The sequence below is a fragment of the Oculina patagonica genome, chromosome 5 (genome assembly GCF_052425735.1).
Source record: "Oculina patagonica isolate OP01 chromosome 5, crgOcupat, whole genome shotgun sequence".
Classification (NCBI taxonomy): Eukaryota; Metazoa; Cnidaria; class Anthozoa; order Scleractinia; family Oculinidae; genus Oculina; species Oculina patagonica.
In genome coordinates this window covers 2,936,932-2,960,411 of record NC_135762.1, presented here as the reverse complement: position 1 = coordinate 2,960,411, position 23,480 = coordinate 2,936,932, and the positions used below count along the sequence as shown (strand labels likewise).

At 38.4% G+C, this 23,480-nt stretch overlaps 4 protein-coding genes across 6 annotated transcripts in view; 2 read left to right on the top strand and 2 right to left on the bottom strand.

Moving 5' to 3' along the window:
• The window catches only part of LOC144654860 (uncharacterized), a 175,537-nt gene that overhangs the window by 70,568 nt on the left and 81,489 nt on the right, over positions 1 to 23,480 (top strand). For both annotated transcript variants that reach the window (XM_078515090.1, XM_078515089.1), the window contains exons 7-8: positions 745 to 885; positions 2,386 to 2,526. In XM_078515090.1, coding sequence (XP_078371216.1) covers positions 745 to 885; positions 2,386 to 2,526 — 282 coding nt within the window. The remainder of the gene's footprint in view (positions 1 to 744; positions 886 to 2,385; positions 2,527 to 23,480) is intronic.
• LOC144653978 (uncharacterized) overlaps positions 1 to 23,480 on the top strand; it is a 57,642-nt gene that overhangs the window by 9,150 nt on the left and 25,012 nt on the right. The gene's annotated exons all lie outside the window — the stretch shown is intronic.
• Positions 6,008 to 13,663, bottom strand: LOC144654880 (uncharacterized). Its single transcript, XM_078515117.1, has 7 exons — positions 13,444 to 13,663; positions 10,958 to 11,237; positions 10,117 to 10,280; positions 8,203 to 8,303; positions 7,256 to 7,314; positions 6,463 to 6,555; positions 6,008 to 6,119 (listed from the first exon to the last, which is right to left on the bottom strand). Exons 2-7 carry the CDS (start codon positions 11,217 to 11,219, stop codon positions 6,046 to 6,048), a joined length of 753 nt encoding a protein of 250 aa, XP_078371243.1. The 5' UTR covers positions 11,220 to 11,237; positions 13,444 to 13,663; the 3' UTR covers positions 6,008 to 6,045.
• Positions 21,302 to 23,480, bottom strand: part of LOC144654878 (uncharacterized) — a 41,529-nt gene continuing 39,350 nt past the window's right edge. The window contains exons 6-7 of one of the 2 annotated variants that reach the window (XM_078515112.1): positions 22,095 to 22,196; positions 21,306 to 21,744 (exon numbers count right to left, since the gene is read on the bottom strand). In XM_078515112.1, coding sequence (XP_078371238.1) covers positions 21,671 to 21,744; positions 22,095 to 22,196 — 176 coding nt within the window. In that variant the 3' untranslated portion in view covers positions 21,306 to 21,670. Of the gene's footprint in view, positions 21,745 to 22,094; positions 22,197 to 23,480 lie in introns of both variants that reach the window. The other variant, XM_078515114.1, reaches the window with a different exon arrangement.

Genomic DNA, 23,480 nt, shown 5'->3' with positions numbered 1-23,480 from the left:
TGACACCTAGTCAAAGGTTCATTTTCCAGTAACACTGGACACTGAAATATAAATAAAGTGGTATTTTCAGTAAAAAATTATACACCAGGGCCGTTTACAACTGAGTGACATAAGTAATTTGCTTTTGCTTTGATTTTGTATTACTATGCTTAGTGATTGGTAATTATGCGAAGTATCAAAGTTTTCCTGTGTGTCGCACAGGAACATTCGGACACATAATAACTAACAAGAATTTTCTGTCAAATATTAAAAACCATTGCAGAAATAGTTAATCAATATTTTCTTGGAGATGTAAATTTTCTGTAAGTTGTGAGACTGTGCAGTTTATCGTGTCCCAAGATAAAATATGCAGAGGGTCCTAAAGGAGTAAAATGGGATTTGGGCAAGTTTTCTTTGGGAAAATGGGATTCGGTCACTGACAGGGATTTGGTCACTGGGAATGGGAAATATCACAGACAGAAAAATAATAGAACTGGAACTGGGATTTTGAACATTTCGGAAAACAATAGGTTGGGAAATGGGATTTGGGCAAAATTTGGGCTGGGAAATGGGATTTATACCCTCCCCCCCCCCCTCCCCCCCTTCAGAACCCTCTATGCAAATTGATGGCTGGGTGGATGAGTTGAGTCTGAGACACAAGGCTTGCCCCAAATGACTCAAAGGGGGAGGGGAGGGACAAAGGAGGGTATCAGAGTGGGTTGTAGGAGCAGTTGCAGCATTTCATAAAACCTTCGGTGTTTGCAGGTTCGTGTGAGTTTGTCTGTAAGGAGATTTATGCTCCAGTGTGTGGAACAGACGGTAAAACATACGGCAATAAGTGTTTCATGGAACTTGAAGCTTGTACGCAAAAGAAGAATGTTTCAGTAGCACACAATGGCGAATGCAGTGAGTACAATCAAATTCGATATTTACGCGGCCTTTTTACAGACTACGTAGGTCATTTAACATAATTTTGTTTAAGCCTTAGTTTCCAATAGAAAAATCAGTGTCCTTGTAATGTACTAATCACTAATCAATAACATTTTTTTCGAAATATAATTCTTAAAATTTGGCGGCACATCAATCACAATATCCCTAGGATTTTTGGTAGCATTCAAATACCAAATACCGTAATATTTCAATAACTGAAAATACAGCATACAGACCACCATCAAGCATGAGGACAACACTGGGCAGACGCGCACAGCATTGCGCGTATTTTAGCGTGCAACATGTCTAAGTTGCACTGTGCCTTCATCCCGAAAATTGTTGCGTGTAACGTTGGAACATTGCGAAGAACATTAGGCCCCCACCCCCCGCCGGGGGGCACTCTATATCTTGGACGATACGATACGGGGAGGCTCCGCCAGAAAGGGGTACCTTTTTCAGGCTGTAGGGATATAAAAGGGTAGGGAATGGAGTATAGAAAAGAGTAGGGAAAACTGTAATTTAGGGTTTTAGGTAAAATCTCGAAAAGATGCGCCGGATGGATGATTCACTTACTCTGGGAACGAAGCTTTAACCACCCCATGGAAAGTTTAGAAGAGAAGTTCTATCTCTACTGTACTGTTAAGGGTACCGTTTTCCATTCAAGGCTTACGAAAGGGCTACCTTTTTTTTATCAAAAATGGCATATAACTGGGTGAGGGTATGGAACTCGGGGCGGAGCCTCCCCGTATAAAAAATTTCACAATTATTCCAAGAGCGCGCGTTGGATATGAGATGGTAGATAGTCAACGAGGCGCGTAGCGCCGAGTTGGCTATTACGATCTCATACCCAACAAGCGCCAGTGGAATAATTGTTTTATTAAAAACGCCCAAAGAATAGCAATGTTTGAGCTCCCCAGCTATTTTCGTTGACGCGTATCGGCTACCAAATTTATGGTCAATGGTATATGAGCTCATATACCATTGCCTGTTAACCAATCAAAACGCAGGAATTGCAATATACCATTGCTAATTTTTAATAATTTTGAGTAACCCCTCCCTCGCCAGGGACCAGGGGTAGACACACGGTCCAATTTTGATGTGTTGCACCATCAGTTCGGGCTTAAGGAAACATCGTTACCACTTGCGTAAACAAACGTTTCACAGTTTAGAGGCGAGGGAACACGTTTCCACGGCAAATTGCGTTTATTGAAAACAAGGAAATGTTTCTGAAATATTTGTTTTTTTTGTTCCCCGGCTCAAACTTTGCTTTCGAAACGCGCCTCGTGGCCTGAAAGTATTAACTTGAAGGTACCGAAGAATGCATGGCAAACAATTTCAAACATTTAGATGCGTTAACCGCTTAGCACCGATGCTCCGTTTGCGAGGATTAACATTTTGCTTTAAATGTTGATACATGTTGTGTTGTGAGAGGTCGAAGATGTTTGGTGTGTGACGTGAAACCTTCGGTGCTTTCAGGTGACTGTAACTTTGTCTGTGCCGAGATATATGCTCCAGTGTGTGGAACAGATGGTGAAACATACGGCAATGAATGCTCAATGGAATCTGAAGCTTGTGAGAAAAAGAAGGATATTTCTGTGGCTCATAAGGGCGAATGTAGTGAGTAAAATGCGATATTAACGCGACATAATGTGATTTTTAACAGTGCAATTTAACATATTTAACATTTAACTACTGAGTTTTTAACACCCAGTAATAAATATAATCCTTCGTGATTAGCATGACATTCTTAAACGGTAGTCGTTAGGAATTTATGGTTTATGACGGCAATACGTTTAACCCGCTGTAAAGAGACATTCACATTTTCAAACTAAATGATGAGTGGTTAAGGGGGGCATTTACATTCTCGTCCCCAGAGCCGCTTGTCCTTCTTAGCCGGCTGAGCCTGGGGCACGAAGAACTACTGGCTCTGGGGACATATGATTTGATTAGCTAGATTTTTACAAAGGGAGTTTCAAATCTAGCCAATCAAATCAACCGTTTCAAAATCTTGTATAACAAAGGGATTAAACATTTAACTACTGATTTTTTAACACCCAGTAATTAATATAATCCTTCGTATATCAACCTAGTAAATGGCCCAGCTCACAACGAGTCTCTCGTAGCTCAGTTGGTTAGAGCGCCCAACCGGTGTTAGCCTGAATTTCAGACATCCCTCTGTGCTCGCCTGCTTGCCAGAAGGGACGTCTGAACACATTTGAGCCTAATGCCGTCCGGTGACGTCACTACCCGAAAACCGGGTAGTGATTTTGATTGGTTGATTTAAAAATTATTTGCATAATTATGTAAAATTATGACTGAATTTTACCGCGCGAGGATTGTAATTGGAAAACGTTTGGAAAGAGTTCGAAAGAGTTCACCTTCCTAGAAATGAATTTATTAGTCATTTACCTTGAGTTAATTACTTTATTAGTTTACCTACGGATGAAGAATAGTAATGGAAATCGGTAGGTTTTAAGTTGGCGGAATTCGTCGCTTCGACATTCAGTGTTTTGCCAAATTTATATATGTATTTTGATCGCTAGATAAGCTTAAAGCAAATCAGTTCAGATTAAATCGGTTCCGTAAAAGAATATAGCCTGCAGTCGATTAAAATCTCATTCATTTGTCTCAAGTTTTCAATAGTTTACTATTAAAACAATTTTATACCCTGTAATCCTTTATTAAAGCGATTTTTCTTTCACAATTTCATGGCCTCGACAGAAACTTTTCCGCATGAATTAAAACCAAAGTGTAGTGACGTCACCGGACGGCATTAGGCTCAAATGTGTTCAGACGTCCCTTCTGGCCAGCAGGCGAGCACAGAGGGATGTCTGAAATTCAGGCTAAACCGGTATCTGGGAGGCCATGGGTTCGATTCCCGTCGGGGACTCAGATTTTTTTTTTCTTTGTCCCACCCTCGTGTCATGTTGAATAATTTCTTCACTAACAAAGGGATTTTAAAACGGTTCATTTTGTTAAAATCCAGCCAATGAAATCATGTGTCCCCAGAGTTGCTTGTTTTCTTGTGCACAGGCTCAGCCGGCTTAGAGGGACTAGCGGCTCTGGGTACGAGAATGGGACATTTACAGCACAGCTGTTACAAACTACGTGTATTTGGAACTGATTGAACCCATACTTCTCTCGTCCACCCAGCCTCCATCTGTACCCATGCACGCGGGATGCTTTATAAAACAAAACAAAAAAAGAGAAGTGAACTGTAAACTGCTGTCTTGATAATTATTGATAGACATTTAACAGGAATTTTTTTGTTTCATTTTCCACAGGTGGAGCAGCGAGACTTGGATTCCCAGGCCTTTCTCTGATGTTCGCTTTCTTGGCATTCTTGTGGTTTTCAGTTTAAGCGAAAAGAAGACATTTGAGTTCTTAAACTGTGTAACAGTTCAGAATCGAAAAGATATCCATGAGAAAACAATACTGTTTATATAGCATTATACCCGAGTCCTTTTAACTAACGTTTATATTCATTGCGTAGATATTGTAGTCAATTTTTAAAGCTTGTAAATTATGCTCGATGGAGTGAAAGGAAATGAATCTGATAGCGAGAATGAAACCATATTTACAACTTTAGAAAACTTTCTACCTATAGGACATTTTGACAACTTTTTAAGCGTTGTGTCGTTGAAAGTTTCTGAACCTTTTGAAGAACGTACTGATCTCTGGAAGATGTGATATCTCCAAGTCAAACAAAATCGCCTTTGGAATATCGTAAAGGGTTCCGGACAAGTGGTTTATTTTTTTCCAGTGCTTCAGTAAATATAGTTGTATCAAAGCATATAGTTGTATCGAAGCATACACGTATCATTCATATGTGTATTAACTTTCAGCAAACGTCGTTTTTAAGTTACAAAACTTAGTGAAAGTAAGTCTTAGACTAGTAAGTGGTTAACAATAAGTGAATTTATGGAGAAAACTGACCCAAATTCCACGGGAAGTGAATTTATGGATGGAAAAACGTGCTGGGCAATGTCTTTGCAGGAAAACATGACATGCAACAGTCTAAAAGGTTGCGACATTCGGCAAGTTTTCGAGAGCCATTTCTATTAAAGAAACTCGGACTTCCAAAAATGGTTAAGTGAAGGAGGCTGAAGGGCGTAAATGGCGTGGATTTTTTACCCATCCCACCCTAACAATAACACTGAAAATATTTTTTTCATTGTTACCCGTGGAATAAGGGGCAGTTTGAAAAGTGGTTCGTTTAATTATTTTATATTATAGTAAGTAAAGTGAAAAAATGTAACTAAAACGGCACAATAGAGCCGTTTTTTAAATGAGTGTCTTAAAACCAAAACTGGAGTAATCATTTTGACCAATCACAGAACACACAGACAATCCAGTAAACCAATCAAAACTCGAGGTAAATACATGTAGCCGGCTAGTAATGCAAAGCCAAAGCAAATACAATTTCGAATTCAAGTGAAAACTCCTCTATATGACCTACTGATTGTAACGTTATATTTGATTCAGTAATAAACTATACTGACATAAGTGTACAGGTGTAGAAAGTTGCGTTTTAAAGCAACCGGAATCTCGAATATATAGGAAGATGATGCTTACTAAGAAAGTCGCCTTATTCAAGTTTCGTCTATGTACAGTCGGGTTAATCAGTGCCATAGCATGAGGAGGGGCCGGGGATTCCCTTTCTCCCCCTCCAAAAAACAGACAAAAAAATGCTCTCCGAAGGCTGGAACTGTTACTTTAGAGACCTCAGATTTAAAAAATCTCCCGGGAGAGCATGCCCCCGGACCCGCCTAGAAAAATATTTACCCGGCAATGCATTATTCTGAGTGGGTGATGAAAGTTCTTGATCGTCAAGTTAGCGATCTTATTACAGAAAATTGTGGCGTCAATTTGCCGTCATAAGGCGCCTTGTTAAACAAAATTAAAAAGGGTATTGTATGCCATAAGTATAGTGGAAAAATAAGCGAGAATCACGATGGAGAGACTATACTCTCGACTTTGTTTTTCATTCGCGCTTAACAGTCGATTAGATGATAAAAAGAAGCGCTCTTCAAAAGCTACTGTTTCCTGACTAATTAATACAACGATCAAACTTCGAACTTAAAACGTGCAACCCGGTGGAAGGTTTTTCTTGCCAGTGAAAAAAAATGACAATGTTTACATCAAATTGGAGATCAAGGTGAACACAATGGTCAGAAGACTGGTGAATCCAGCTGTGATACTTGCAGCACCTATGGATAAGAGGGGAAAAAATCGCAAGTCAGTCATAGCAGTTGACATTCTTCGTTCCCCAACCTCTCCATCTGATTTATATCTCCGGTACGGTATGCAAAGTCCTGGATTACCAGCCTGGGGAAAAAGCTGTCTGATGCGAGCTCGGAAATAATTTGATTGCCATGTATTCCCAATGGCTCCCTCCCTATAGAGTCCCCACCCCTCTCCCCTCCCCCTCGAAGTAACATTTATGCAGCCCTGAAACATCATGCATCATCTTGGAGACCCGTATCCCTGAAGCCCCGCGTTTTATGGCCTGGAACCTTGGCACCAAACCTCTCTAGTGCCCAGTGCGCTAACCTGCGCATTCACATGTGATACATCCAAATTTGTTCCTAGCGAGACCATGAGGGCATCCATCAGGGATGTAACAGCCTGGTGTGGGACACATATCTGCAAAACAAACAAGCCGAGTTATTAGCCTGTGGATGCAGCCTTATCTGCCGTAATGACGGTGCGTTATCACAGAATCGACTGCATTCTCAGGTTATTCAGTAATCCTTGTGTCGTATGACAACAACAGCAAAACCTTTATTTAGACACGATGGAGTAAAAAGCGGAGTGTGGAGTCGTGTGTAAATAAAACATTAATACTTGTAGATAAAAACATTAAACTATAGTGAGGTAAAAAAAAGCTAAGGTAATCGCTAAAAATAGATAAATTGCTAAAATTGTTACAACGATAAAAAGATAAAAAGCGCTAAGAATTCTTACAATAGAAGTTGTTAAAATCTGTATTTTAAATTATGTATTTTAAATTCTGTATGACTTCATTATGTCTTGTGTCTGACCTCTAAGGAAGCATATTTAACCATACCATGTACCTTCCAGGTTTTATGGTCGTATTTTTAATACCCTTGGAGTTTCCGAGGTGGTGGTGGTGGTGGTGTGTTTGTGTGTGTGTGTGTGTGTGTGTGGGGGGGGGGGGGGGCAGGGGTAAGGGGATGGTGAATCCGACTCCTTGAACTCTCCCTTCCCGCCTTACATAGGGGTTGGAACCAGGAGGGTAAAGAAAGGGGGTAAAAAAGCCGAGGAATGAACCTTCAGGGACTGGGCTAGACAGAATAGAATAGGGTAAGCGCAACAGTCTTACGATTTAGAGTCAAAGCGATTCCTTCCCAGTAAACTCCTTGGTCCTTCACAACACTGGCCCTGTTTGAAGGAAAATAGAACATGGTCTTACATTGAGCTGCGAAACGGAGACTTCAAAAGCATATATTCTTGATTGACAATCATTAACGCTGGCATTCTTATTTATCTTGGATCACAACATTTAGAAGAAACCAATAAGATTAACACGCTGAAAGAGTATAGAAATATCGAGATAATAAAATAAAGCTGACGTTAACTTTCTCTCGTGAATGTCACGTCTAACACCTTCAACGTCAGCTTTCGTATTTGCTACGACTAATTAAGAGCTTAAAGGGCGGCTCTATTCAGCCTCCGCCATTTTCGATGCAATCGAAATTATGAAACTGTATGGCAAAGCGAAGTCTTATTGCATTGCTGTAAGTTAAGTTACTGAAATTACTTTAATTACCTTAAGAAGTTTCACAGTGATCTATTTTGTTTAGACACAATCCGCGTAAAACATAATACCAAAATGAAAGTCTCGTATGTAAACAGAAACAAAGGCGTGGCCGACTAGGGTCCTTTAAATACAGTTAATCCCCTCCCATTACCGGAAGCGGTTGGGCCAGGAAAGTGTCCGCTTAGGAGAGTTTTCCGTTTATGGGAGGTTAAAAATGTAGTTATTTTTTCTATGTGGCCCGCTGGGAACATTTTCGCTTACGAGAGGCCAGTAGGATCTGACTACCAGAAGCGTCGATTAGTGGTGATTCGACTCCCTGCTTATATAGCCCGGTGCAGCTCCTATTTATTCGTCACGTGTAAGGAACACACTGAGATGACACATCTGAACTTGCACTACGGTCAAATTGATCATCATAAGCTCATAATTATTTGTTCTTTCTCAGGGTTCCACCTTGTAGAGAATAGCTGAGGGCCTTTGATCCCCTTCCTCAGAGGGGATGCAGTTACCTTATAGTAATCTTTCCAGATGGGTCCTTCTTGGGCGACATCCATTTGATCTGGAGACTGGTCCACTGGTTGTTGGAAGTTGAATTCTCAACCCATTCGACCTAAAAAAACGAAGAAACCCAGATAGGACTAAAAACTGGTGGCCATGGATTATGCTATTGGCGGGCACCTACAGTTTTGTTTTTAAGTGGGTGTTCTTTTCGGCGGAATGTTTTCTTCCTGTAGTTTCATGTGTTTATTATTTTCATCTTCCTGAGTTATATATTAACAGATTCGTTATCTTGTTGTTGGTTCTCCTCTGTGACCATCTCTGCCCCGAGATATTTTCTCCGGGTTCTCCGATTTTCCGCCCTACACAAGAACCATTACTCCAAATTGAAATTCGATCTTCAATGCACGTGCACTTTCTAATGAGCACATGATAGCTGTTCCGTGTAACATGGGTATATACATTTAATTTTCTTCACGACTTAAAGGAACCCTTTAACCAAGTAAAGTAAACAGTATCATATAGACTCTTGGTTTTAGGCCATCGTAACTTGATTAAAAATATAACACAAACAGCGGTGATAAACATTATGAAAAATCGCATTTTTATAAACTTGACGTTTCGTATGCTAAGCTACATACATTTTCAAAAGTATGACCGTTAAAATTTTGGCAACTATTTATATATTGTTATGAAAGGGGTCTGGAACCGAGACTAAGACAATTGATCTACAGCAGTAACTTAATATTTACATTAGGTTAATAAAGTAACAACCTCTCACTGCCGACATTGGCATTTAAAGAAGGTTGTAGTTCATGAATGTATAGTCTCTTTAATCTTGCAGTGGAGGTCAGTTTTGCCTGACGCAAAGATTTCAAAATGATCCCATTTGATGTTATGGCCTGTGGTTTTTATGTGATCAGCAATAGCTGATGGATGGTCGCATTTAGTGAGGGCCCTAAAGTGTTCAGTTTTTCTGTCATCAGCAATCGTCGTTTTGTTTTCCCAATGTAAACATCGTCACAGTCCCAGCAGCTAGCTTTGTAGATGACCTTAGATCGTTGAGAACGGTTGAGGCGGTCTTTGTACGGAAAGAAGGATTTGATGGGCGTGTGTTCTGAAAAATGATCTTGAGGTTGACGAAAGAGTAGAAGTTGGATACAGTAGAAGTTGGATACACAGGATTTAAGGCGTTTAGTGATTTGGATGCTCGGAAGACCTAAGTAGGGTAACAGGATTATGACATCTTTTTTAGGAACTGTCGCAACAGGGGTGTCTGGCTTGTTTTTGTGTCTGTTCAAAACATCGTTAACGTTGTACGTGATAATGCCTTGAGGGTAACCATTTTGCAGCAAGAGCTTCCTGAGATCTTTAATAGCGGATTGTAATAATGAGGCAGAGGAACAGACTCGGAAACAACGATAGGTAAGTGTGCGGATAAGATTAATTTTGTATTTTCGAGGTGTAAATGAATCCCACTTGGTGTAGAGGCCGGTGAAAGTCTTCTTCCGGTAGACAGAGGTCATGAAAGTGTTGTCGGGGCAACGTTTGACAAGAATGTCCAAAAAAGGAATCTCATTGTCTTGTTCAAATTCAATAGTGAACTTGATACTGTTGTGCCTACTGTTTAGATAACAATATAAAAAAAGTTGCCAAAATTTTAACGGTCATACTTTTGAAAATGTATGTAGCTTAGCATACGAAACGTCAAGTTTATAAAAATGCGATTTTTCATAAAGTAAACAGTAACGCGATCTGTTCCTTGTGCCCTACCCTCTTCCCCTCCCCCCCCCCCCCCCAAAAAAAGGAAAACTCTATTTAGTGCTCGCGTGGATACTCTCTTCCCAGATCATCACTCTTTTAAAGTAGTGAGCGATAACTATCAATGAACCCTGAATATAAAGTCTCATAAAAAACGAATTTACCAGTTGTGAAGTCATATTGAAGTGACACTCTTTCATGGATACTCCAGCAGGTAATGGCTTCACAAAATGTCCGCTATCTTCGTCTTCAAACTCGTTGTAGACGTAAATCATAAAACCAGTAAAGTTCTCTGTTGCATTCCCGGACCCAGTGCCATTCAAGGTAACTAAATTGGAGAACATGTTAAAATTAGTCCATGAGTGGAACCCATCATGTTAAAAGGCGCGCGGGGTTAGAAGGGGGGGGGGGGGGTTGGAACATTGACGTTCTGTCCTGAATACCCTCAATTCTAGAGCAAAATCTACGAATGAATAACCAATAAGTCAGGAAAAAATGAAAGGAATAAAGAATCAGTGAGGTCCAATTATTTAGCTTCCACCCCGAAGAGAAACCCATAACCCCCTCCTGAAAAATGTGTTGGACATTCCTGTCCTTTTCATATGGGAGTCTCCCCCGGAAGGATAATCACAAGAAAATGTCTTACAGCTTGTAGCAGCTTTGTCAGACGAGACTTCATGAAAAGTCCTAAAGCGTTGACAAGCATACAAGTTAAGGTCAACAACCAAGGGAAATGGATCCACTACGGATAATTTGATCGCAGGTGGAGAGACCATCCCAATAGAATGTTTCGTTTCCCATCGCCCCGTCTCTTGTGACTGGGTCGGTCCGTCGGGCAAAAAGAAGCTGTCCTGACGAAAAGTTCTTTTCCAAAAAAAACATTCAGTTTGTGTTCCATTCTTTTTCATGTGGTGATCATGAAACAGCCTTAAAAAAACAATACAGACACTTCCCTATTATTTTGAGGGGAAATGAGATGCAAAGGGCTTATCGAAAAAAACTTACTCGTGTAGGTTTGTTGTCCCGGTCCATAATGCGATTCATTCCTGTAGGCTACCATGGCGTCCCGAACGGACCTTCCATCCGGACGAATCACATCAAGCACGTATGGAGGCTTAGAACTCTGTGGTTTGACACCACTTGGAAACCAATCCTTTACGTATCCGCAGGGAATACGAACTTCTGTTTTCACCTGGTGGATTTGCAGGAAAACTATGGTCCATGTCAGAAGAAGCAGAAATTGCCGTGTTCCTAACACATGCGCCATCCAGGTTTCTAGCTGATTCTGTTAAAAAATGAACATATAATTAATTAACCAGCACATTGCATTGCCTCAGGTCTTATCAATTTTTCCGTATCTCCATACATGACAATTGTGACCGAGCCAGGTTCTGAGTGAACAACGAAACAGACTTATAGCCACAATTAAATTTATTTATGCAGGAAAGCAGATGACAAAATGAGTGACTGCAAACTAAAAAGAATAAATTACAATTATTGCAAACCGCTAAAAATATTTCAATAAAATAATCGAAATATAATACAGAAATAATAGTACAACTTGAGTCTTACAATGATCATTTATTCCTACAAAGTATTACACTGACGGCAATCCTGTTATCCAGAAATATAGCTGCCTTATTACAAAGCTATTCTAAGAACTAAATGGGAATTAACAGAAAGCAAGTAAAATATACCAAATAATAGCTCAACACAGCATAACAATAATATTCTGAACTAGTCTTGACGGCGATTTGAATGATTCTTTGACACAAAACTAAGAAAACTGTGTAACAAAATAAGTTTCATGTAGAAGTGTAGAGGTAACATATACAATGATTTGGAACTAAGAACGACTGCGTGGGAGGCTAAATGAACCCTGGATACAATTTGGATATGAGTGGCTTAAGATAAGTATATGTTCACTGTAGTATTGACATACCAAATCCTAGGTGAAATGGATCATTACTTGACCAAGGGGTCCTTAGCTTGTGAGTGCAGGTCTCAGTGAACACTTTGAGCTACTGAAATAAAACTAAGTAACTGCACTATTTTTATAAGGAAACAAACAATAGAAGGGAGTTCTTATGATTCTAAAAAAATACAATGCAAGGTGTGGTGGTGTGACATGTGGGAAATTCATGATGTAAATCCTGTGGGTTGATTTTGTTAAAGAAAGGAAATAGTTTCTACCAAACTGTAATTCTAAATTTGTACTAAAAATGCAATGTCACTTTTTTGTCAATCTGGTCACAACGACACCCCGGACGCACTGGACTAACAAAACTTGTTTGTTCTACCAAACTTCTCTTCAAATTTTGTCTCTACCAAATTTTTAATTCGGTAATCGACGGTGGATGTACTTACAAACACCAAATTATATTTGATAAACTCAAAGTGTCGATCACGTTAAAACTGTTCACCTTCAATTATTTTCCGGCTGAAAAGAGTTGTATTTTTCCGCTTGTTTCTTAGAAATTTTCCTCTTTCTTTTTCCGCTTGTTTCACAGAAGTTTTCCTTTTTCTTTTTTCCGCTTTTTTCTTAGAAGTTTTCCTTTTTCTTGTAGTCATGGCTCGCCACGGCTTGGTAACGCGAGCACAAACAAACTTGAAGGTGAACAGTAAAGTCACCGAAAATTTATTTTGTAAAGATCAGATCGGCTTAAAAACCGTTTCGTTTCATAAATGTCCTATACCGATCGCAATACTGGTTCTTGCTTGATTTCTTTCCGCAAATTAAGGTAATATTTTCCTTTAGATGTTCAAAGATAGTGTTTTTTTATGGATTAGTTGCCTGGTCCTAATTTCAGAACAGTTTAGACTAAAAATCTGCGAAATCCCCGTGACATAGAACCTTTTAAGACCCCTCAGCCGTGACAGCAAGGATCATGGCAGCTGTATAAATTATTTACGGCACAGATCCTATGAAAATTGCAAACAAACCGGTTCTTCAAAATGGCATTTTTAAATTTTTCTTTATCCAGTAACTGTAAAAATACATAGATTTATATTAATATGACTTAAGCTGACTAAAACATCGGCCTCGCCGAAAATGTCGAACGTTAACCAAAGGATCTTGTGCATGTTATATTGGTGTTTACTTGGTCACGACCAAAACTTGAATATTTAATTACTAGTTTTCCGTGAGTCAAAAACAAATTCGGCCACAAAATACGGACTTTTCATGGAAAAAGTCGATTATTACTGAATATTCCCGATCGATCTCAACTCAGGGTAGCGTACATGCGCAATCGTAACAAACTACTCATCTTCGAGGTCAATTTTTACTTGCAGTTCACGGTCGAGATGTACTACCTACATGATATGTAATGCTTTCAAATGCAGTCAAGGTAGATTAGGACAATAAACTTTTTTTACACGAGTGACACTAAAATGCACGCTATATAACCGCATACACGTAAATTGACATTTGCAGCGTTTTCTGTGTCTACTTTACTCGTTCGGACAAATATTTTAAGAATTGTACTCACCTCAAGTAACGAGTAATTTGAATTTAGTGTTGTTTTTCTTTGGTATCAGTGACGGAAAATTGGAATATTTCTTTTGTAAGTACGTATTTTATGCTTTACACGCACTTATCCCAGTTACTGTTTGCTTTGAACGTTATTCACAAGGCTCCACTACCTGCCAGACGACTGCCGAGTGATATGAACTCTTTGCGTGCCTTTGCCGTTGAAAATGAGAATACATCAGCAGAGTGCGTGACTGGATGCTACTAAAAGTGGTAACGGGGAACCAGGAACGACCGGGAACCGGGAACGGGAGTCTGGGAACGAGTGTACAGCGTTATCCTTATAAGAGTTCAAAATGGCGGACGAAAAACACAGAAACGGAGTAAAATGTAGCTTACTACAGCTTACTACTAGCTTACTTACCAGATTGTCCCAATATATTAGAACAGGGCCACCTGGCCTTTCAGCCAATGGGAAGGTCCGAAGCCGCCTTTTGGTTCACCGATCGTGGCGGACGAACGCAGACATTTGCGAACTTGTGGACGTGCCGAGGTGTATAAGAAGAATTCGAATGTTTATTTCTTTCTAGAAGGAATCTTTCAACAAGGCCAGTGTTCGAATCCACATTTACACACAACGCAACGCAAAGGACGGCTGTGGGAGCAAGGAGCTTGCACGCTGATCAATAGCTTCGACTGTTTTCGAAAATCAAATTATGTTTTGTTGAAATGCAGTCGAATAGTAGGGTAAGTCATAATATGCTGTATTTTCCACTACAGTTGCGGGATTGGTTTCATTTGACAGGATGGAACCTATGTGTTGCGTAACATTAGCAGATAGATATTGGCTTGGTCGGTTATCCGATCGATCATACGTTCGTAAATTGTTGCGTGTTAGACATATTTATGTATTGTCCCACTCTCGTTAACAAAGTTCCCAAGTACATCTATCTCTTGACTTAGAAACAATTCTTTCTTTTTTCTGGCATTTGTAGGTTGTTAGATAGTAATATGAATGGTGACTTTTATTTTGCTATTGAACCAAACAATTTTTGTAGGCAACACTGAATATTTGTAGCATTTTCAAAATGCTATTCAGTATAATACAGTGTACATCATTGTCCCTGAAAATCACTTTTTCTTCGTACACATGGTATTACATAAAAGGAAAAATTTAAATTTAACATGTGCTATTAATGCTGTACTGTTAATTATAATTGTAGTTCTCCAGGGGTGTATAATTACACTGATTTACCTTTTTGCAACATCCACCGAGTGTTAGGATAGACATTGAAATAAAGACAACCTTGTAATGTTGTGAATATTAATTTTCTGTATATGTCATTCCCCAACTGCATGCATTCATTCTGAATTCATATAATTGCGAAAAAAATAAAACTGGTTGCGTGCCATAAATAACAAACTGCTTACGGCTTACTGCCTACTGATAATTTGTACAAAACACATAGTGTTTGGAATTCCAATTTACAGATTCACCAAAACAAACTATGACACAGAAATATACCGTAATGCAACACACTGAGCTTTGCACGAAGCTGTCAAGAGGTGTGGACTGGAAAGAACATACCCCAGTCGCTTGTACAAAACACAAAATGATCAGCAGACAGAATGAGAAGAAAATAATTTCAAATTTATTTTCATTTTACAGTAGGTAAACACTAGTCTCTATTTGTTTTCTGTCCTTTAGTCAACTGCCAGATCTGCAAAAATGAAATACAGCTATGATCAGTGTGCTGAAATATAACAGCATACAATAAACTGGTGAACAGCCATCACCAAATAGTTATTTTCTTTTCATAAATGGAACAAATCTTCATGCAAAGTCCAAGATACTATGCCATGTTTGAAAACCAATGATGAAGCACGCAAAAGACATAATCTGTTGTGAGACGTACATGATCGTTGTGTATCGTGATTGCAATAGGGGTTACGGAATCACAGCTGTTGGTTAAGTCTGAGTGTGAGCCCAGTGGCCTATCAAGCCTAAGCTTACCTTGGTTTCCATAATCAGTTATAGCATTAGCGACTGGTGGTTTGGGGAGGGGTGTTAGAAATTTTCAGAAATTAATGCATGGACTCATTAGGAGTTTTGTCTTTTCTATTACTGGCCACAAGGTAAAAATTGACATTGCAAAAGTATTTCAACAAGCAAATTGGTGATTTCCAAGTGAGGAATTGTGCTTGAACTTTGTGTTAACTAAGCATTCTTTAAGATTCAATGTGGTTCACAATTGCACTTGCCATAGTATAAATTGCCAAACTGTCTAAAGAATTTCTTATACACAGTTGCATGTCCTGCTGACATGAGGTTTACAACCTTGTGACAGACGTTCTCTATTTCCTTTATCATGAAATAAATACTCAAAAAAATTTCCTGCAATTTTCATAATTATTGTTGCTTAAGAACAGCAGCTGATATCAGCATGCATTTTAGATGCACGGCGGATGGAAGTTCGGTTAATCCACCAGAATGGAACATTCCACATTCGATTTTTTTCGTAATGAAAGTTAGTCTTCAGCCTTCGGCATTTCGTCGGCGCAAATTATACTCAGTGCGCCACGATGTATCACATGAACAGAGCTTAGCCCAGGAAAAGAAAAGAACTGACTGCCTATAAAGAAATTTTGGTTGTTCGTGGAACAGTTGATTTGGTACGCGTAGTATTGCTGCGTCATGATCATCGAACTTTTAAAAAAGTCTACCAAAAATCCAGGTTGTCTACCTTGCCCAGATTGCACACGATGAAACTTTATGGATGTAACAATCGGGGAAAAATATTTACAACTCCAGGAAAATATTACTAATTCTTCTCCTACCTTGCAACTCGTCCCAAAATTCCGCCTAAACAGCACCTTCGTGAGTCCTTTATAGCGAACAAAAGCACACGAAAAGTCGATTTGCTCCGAAAATCGAATTTGAACACTAGTTCCCAAACGACTATTAAAAGTTCAAGCAAGCAAACCGTGTACGATCTCCTACCGGTATACGTTGGATCAGCTGAGTGATCTAATCGGTTTGACACATAGAAAACTGAAATTGAAAATCAGAGACCGATACAACGTAGAATGAGAGAGTTAGTATTGTACTATATTTCGGCTGGCCAAACCAGCCTTCTTCAGGTACAATGAAGTTCACATTGGCTATGTTTAAATTTATATGTCCCTTTTTTGTTTTTTTGTCCGCCATTTTGAATTCTTTTACGGATTACCGCTGTACACTCGTTCCCAGACTCCGGTTCCCGGTTCCCGGTCGTTCCCGGTTCCCCGCTCCCCGTTACCACTTTTAGTAGCATCCGTGCGTGACTTCTTGTTTTATAAATATGCAGATCTATCCTATTCTTGCATTGTCGAGTGGGTATACGCAACATAATAAACCAGCTGCCAGTGCGATCATTTTCGGCTTTTCAAAAAAGGTGCAAGACTTTATATTGCCCAATTTCTTTTCAACACGGTATTTTAAGTGTTAAGACAAAAAATACATAATTAAAAAATGTTGTCGAATCGCTTCGATCGCTCCGGAAAGCCTGTTCGCAGGCTAATAATTTTTGTTTTCTTTTTGCTCCATAATGGTTTATCGTCAGTCAATATTATCGAAATCTTATCTCTGTTTTTTGGTCACCTTTGTGCTAAAATCTTCCACGTTTTCAGTACACAGTGGACAATGGGCTTAATTTCCGCCTCTCTCTCAATTCCGAGTTTCTGGTCTTTGTTCCTCCCCGGGGGAGGAGCGCGGGCTCATTCCTCGAACAGCGGCTGGTACTCAAACCTTGAGGCCTTGAAGGCCTGGCCACTTCATCTCCTTTCCACTTTTTCTTCCTTATCGAGACACCCGAAAATACTATTTAACGTTAACCATTTTGAAGATGCTGCATATTACATTAAGATCTGAAGCTGAAAAAATTAACAGGAGGAAATTGTTAAGACAGGAGCCATAGTCCCCTATTATGGCTCCTGGTTGAGAAAGGAAGTTGCTACTTTTCATGTAAATTCAACTCCATTTGTTAACAACGAGTTCCTGTTTATGTTTGTAATAATTTCTTTTGTTTGGGCAACATCAATTTTGACGACATTTTTAAAATCGTAAAAAATTGGTCACGTTCGCGAAAAATCAAAGTTCTCCTATTTAATAATGAAAAAAAAATGTTTGACAAATTCGATCTCCACAAAATTCACGTTATGCTTGATATTTAAACATAGAAGGGGTTATACAGTGCATTCGGAGATGGACGACAAAAAGAAAATATCCAGTCCAAAATCAACCAAACTTTGATAAATTCAGACTTACCCTAAAATTTCCAAAAATCATATAGATCGACGTTTTTGCTTAGAATCGAAAAGCAACTAGATCTGCTGAAGTGTTTAAAAATCTTTTTCTTTTTGATTTGATTCTTATCTTAGCAATCTTTGACATGAACGTCGCTTGTTCAGAAACCCCATCAAAAACATCTTTTAAGGCATTCCCTGAAATAAATCTAAAGGCGTACGTAAAATTGAACATATACAAAATTCCCATTCCAAAACCACCAATTAACCTTTCCCAAAATTAGAAAGAGCAGCTGCAAGTTGTTGACTTTTAAGCGTGCGGAGTAGTGCGCTTTTTTCAGTGCCAACTAAGACTCAGTCAACACTACAAGGCAAGCTTCCACTAAGGTAGCCAACTTTCAGGTAGGTAGTTTTCCCAAATCTAAAATATAAGACTTTATATTATTAGAGAACTAGAAAGGCAAACTTCACAAATACGGTCGTGCACAGTAGAACCACAAGAAAAGGGAAACTTTACTTTTTTACTACTGCAAATGTGGGATTTGGCAGACCAAAAAGAAACTTGCCGAGCTTGCTGAAGTATACGTGCAGTATTTTATATAAGAAGACGTTTCTTCATTTTTTTATGCATGGAAAATTTTGGTTTGTTGGACTTAAAGTTTTTGAAACAAAATCGAACAGGTTCAATTTATCCTTTTACTTCCCAGAATAAGACTTGTTCAGTATGAGTCAGACTGATTAAATGTTACACCTTTAAAGAAGCAGCGAAATTTTCAATGAATATCAATAACTTTAATAATTCATATTCCTGACAGCTTTTAGCAATAGCTTTTAGCATGTTAGGGAATAAAAAAAAATCGAGATTAGTTTTCTTCTAGTAGATGATATTTCTAAAAACAGTGAAAATGGTACCCTATAGCTCAAGGGAGAAGAGTTCATTTCTGTCTGTTGTAGAGAGCAAACAGTGGGGGACAAGAAACGGATCAAGAAAACTGAAATCCTGCATTTGCGAAAATTTGCTAATTTCGATTTGCCATAAAAAAACTGCTCACTTCTTTAAATTTGAAAGACAAAACAAACATTGCTCATTTTACATATTCTATAAAAGTCTTGAACTTAAGAAATTAATATGATGTTCTTGTTAATGTTTTAATTTGCTTTCTTACACGGAAACTTCCATGAAGAACCAACATAACTGAGCAATGATCAATTCATTTTAATTTATGATTGTCAGGCCGTCAGCAAAATGTACAAGCCGACAGAAATTTAAATGGTCTTTTAATGGGTTGAGTTTTTATTTGCATTCTGAAGCTAAACTGGCCGTACTCCCACTAAAACTCTTTGCAAAGTAATTTAACAATCTCATGAAAACAAAAGTGAGGATGTCATGTGTTTCTTTATTTGTTTTATTTTTTTTTTTCGTCCGATCTCCTTATTTCCTAGAATGGCTCGCTTTTCGACGCAAATCGAGCAAATCTCTTACTTGACCAAGAAGTCAAATAGTACACCAGAAAGATGTACGTTATTAATAATTAATTATTCAAGCTCCCTAAAGTTTATTATACACCCACGGAAGAGGGGGGGGGGGGGGGGCTCCTTTTTACGACTGAATTTATTCAGGAGTATAGTGGCTAGCCCGGTTGGTCGATCGGTTGGTCCGTCGGTTGGTCCATCATCTGTAGACTTTTCATTACAACTCCGCTGACCAGCAGATATACTAGAAGAAAGAGTGAAGCAAGGCGGCCGTATAAAGGCGGCCTTTTTAAATTTAAAGGGGTTTACCAGAAAAACAAGAAGCAAAGAAACAGAATATGCCTGACAATTATGTGTGGAAAGTATTCGACCGCCGAAAAAGTGGAAATTGAGAGCCGCAAAAGCGATGTAACGATCGATCTCTTCCGTATATATCTGTCGAGCTAGCGTCGTACATGTAGGAACATTCGAAAACTAAATCGGGTCTCACATAAGCTTCATAACGATGGATCTATCTAGAAACCAGAGCGTTGGCTAAAATCGAGTGCGTGGCTGCTTGTTTGGAACAAAAGGAAGAGCTTTTCAAATGAAACAGCCCAATTTATTAATAAATAATACATTTGTACCTGAATCAGTCTATATGTTCTGATATTTTTATTTACAGCGCTATTACTTAACGGCTTACATTTAAATTATTCTGCAATGCATATCTACGGAGCGATATAATAAACAAACCATTTTAGTGCTACTGGTTAAAAAAAGAAAAAAAAAGGAAAAAAGAAAAAAACTGTCTCCTCTGGAAATTCGAACTCGCGACCTTTCGCTCCTCAGTCAGATGCCTACCCGAGTGTGCCACTCAGACATACTTAGTCCGGTAAGGCGAAAATATTTTATATCAATGTAATAGACATTCCGCTGTTTATCTGTTATCATGTGCATCAAAGAAATGTTTGAATCCCCTGCTGCTCATAAATTTTCAAGGAATGAAAACTAAACTATTAAACTTGGCGAAAAAATTCAGTCGTGGCTCGAAAAGCTCTTTGATTATAATCACCATAAGTATGTGCCGCCCCAAAAGGAATGTGTTATTTTTTGGTTTGAAAATAAGCCATACCTATCAATCGGCCAGGTCTGAAAATTAACATGGGTCATAGATAAGCAAACGGCCAGAAATAAATGAATGAATGAATGAATGAATGAAATGAACGAAATACTTTATTATAGTGTCAAGGTATTTAGCTTTAAAAAACTAATTGGGAACACTATTTACATTAAAATCTAGTCAGCTACATAAAGTTAAAAATATTTACACTTAAATTCTAAGAAAAAAAAGAACCGTACTACTACATAGATGAATAGATAAATGGGCAGGGAACATGTTTTACTTGGGTATGGCATAGTATCACAATTTAGTAGGCTGGCCAGTACCTCCCACCAAAAAATCCAAGGAGTACACCCTCCCCCTCCGAGGAAGTTAAATACGGCAGCTGGTGCAAGCTGTTTGTGTTTATCACTGAGCGATTTCACAACTTGCTGAAAGACAGCCACAGGATCTGGGATGTCAAAGAGTAATATCTCAGGTACTTAAATCAGTAAAGGGCTTCATATTTAAAAAGAAGACTTTTTCATTCTGCCACTGACCAAATTAGATAGGAGTGACTGTATATAATAATTTATAATTAATAATTTATACATTTATATAGCGCTAAAACTATAAATATTCTAAAGCGCTGTTTACTATATGTATATATACACATACATATATACTAGTTATGCAACGCTTTCGAGTGGTATACTATGGAATATCCCACGAGTCACTTGTATTTTCTCGGTATACACACGAGCCTTTAGGCGAGTGTGTATACCAAGAAAATGCAAGTGACAAGTGGGATATTCCATAGTATACCACGAGAAAGTGTTGTATAACTATTTTATACCATGCCATAGAAAATACGCTTACTAAATTTCGTCGAGAATACAATCGCAGCGCACGATGGGAAGGTTGGGTTGAATACCGTCGAATATACAACGGCTTTCCTGTATTCTGATTGGCTGTATTTTCTATGGCATGGTATAAATATATGTATATATACATATACATATACTCATGCTACATATTTTTTCTTCTTAATTTTTAATTTATTATACACAAAGGTGTGTGCAAATTCTTTTTTAAGGTGATTTATAAATTGTAAAAGAAGAAAAGGAAAGTGAGAGCACAGAAAGGTTAGTACAACCAAGAACGTTTACAAAAAACTAACGCTAACTTTTAAAAACAAATTTTGAGATGGAAATTTAACGATTGAAAGATGCAGAATTATAAAAGCGATTGGAAGAGGCAAGTAATTAAAGCACTGCCTAAAGCGAAGAGCTGTTTGCCTATTTTACTAATTATGGAGAAATCGGGATAAGAGTTTAGTCATAACCAGTTTTCAATTAAACGGAATAAACCGGAATGTTTTTCTTGCTGGTGAAAAAAAGGACAAGGTTTACATCAAATTGGTGATCAAAGTGAACACAATGACCAGAAGACTGGTGAATCCAGCTGTGATGCTTGCAGCACCTGTGAACAAGAAGGAAACAAAACGCAAGTCAGTCACAGCGGTTGACATTCTTCGTCCCCCAACCTTTCCATCTGATTATCTCCGGTACCGTATGCAAAGCCCTAGATTACAAGCCTGGAGAAAAATAAGCTGTCTGCTACAATCTCGGAAATAATTATTGATCGCCATGTATTCCCAATGGTTCCTTCCCTATAGCGTCCCCACCCCACCACTCTCCTCTCCCCCTCGAAGTAACATTTATACAGCCCTGAAGCATCATGCATCGTCTTGGAGACCAGTATCCCTAAAGCCCCTCGTTCTATGGCCTGGAACCTTGGCACTCTACCTCTCTAGAACCCAGTATACTGACCTGCGCATTCACAAGCCGAGATACATCCAAATTTGTTCCTAGCTATAGCGTATCCATGAGGGCATCCATCAGGGATGTAACAGCCTGGTGTGGGACACACATCTGCAAAACAAGCAAACCGAGTTATTGGTCCACAGATGCATGCAACCTCCTTCGGTCGTAATGCGGTGGGAAATCACAGAATTGTCTGAATTTTAAAGCTGTTCACAGGTTACCGTACCCTATAACACTTTTGTAAGGTAACAAATCTAACAGATTTCGGTTTCATTAATAGCTTGCATTTTGTTCTCTCCATTGGTAGTTTCTCAGATCAATTACATTACTAGTAATAGTTCTCACTATAAAGCTGCCCCCGCCATTTTATAATTTGTTTTACAGCAATAATCTAGGAAAAGTGGACACATTATTCGTGGTGACAACACGCAAGCTTATTCCCGGGCTTATAACATTCAATTACACGAGTAACAAAATATGGCACATTCAAAGTTTCAAGAAAACAATTTTTGATCCTTATTCAACCCACTCTTTGGATCAAATAATCTGATAGTTTGTTAGCGAAACGAATTACCTTGTATTACGTGACAAAGTTCACGCTTTTGTATATTACTCGTTGTAAGATGTATACGATACAGCAAAGCCCCGAAAGCAAACCTTAAGGAGGCTCGATGTAGTTTTTCTAGCCTAAGGGTGGTTGTTTTGAAAATTAAAATTATCTAGGAAGCCAATGTTTGATTTTTGCCAAAATACACCATAATGATCAAATATGTCCAAATTTTATTTTTTTAACTGTCACTTAGTCACAAAGGTTACCATAGCAACGATTGACGTTTTCTTTTGTTCTCAAACAAGCTTGATTTTCTCGAAATCTAGACTGACAATTGGTATTCATTTTTTTATATGTTAAAGTTTAGTAGATTGACTAACTGTTGACGAAATTTTAGAAAAATCTGTAAGAGCGTTTTCAAGTTAATCAAGAATGAAAATTTCAGAAAAACACCGTTTTAATATAAAATAGTCGCTTTAAAATTGTTTTGTATTATTTGAGCACAGTTACTTTCACTGAAATATAAATACTTACACCATCAAAGACCATTAACTAAAAGCGAAAGACTTTTTGCTTTAATTTGTTAAAATATATCGACTGCCGATTGAAGGAAATTATACGAAAATACCAAAAACTTCATTCTTGATTTACTCTAAAACGCTCTTACAGATTTTCCTAAAATTTTGTGTACAGGTAGTCAATCTACTATACTTAAACATATCAAAAAATGAATACCAAGAGTCAGTCTAGATTTCGAGAAAATCGAGCTTGTTTGAGAACAAAAGAAAACGTCAATGGTTGCTATGGTAACCTTTGTGGCAAAGTGACGGGTAAAAACTTAA

Bases quoted from the DNA above. Each gene is read 5' to 3' on its own strand.
- LOC144654880 (XM_078515117.1), bottom strand. From the start codon at position 11,219: ATGGCGCATGTGTTAGGAACACGGCAATTTCTGCTTCTTCTGACATGG. The intron at 8,304-10,116 runs GTAAATTCGTTT...TCGTTTTTTTAG, and splicing joins TCAATATGACTTCACAACTG to GTCGAATGGGTTGAGAATTC. The intron at 7,315-8,202 runs GTAACTGCATCC...TCCTTCAAACAG, and splicing joins TCTGGAAAGATTACTATAAG to GGCCAGTGTTGTGAAGGACC.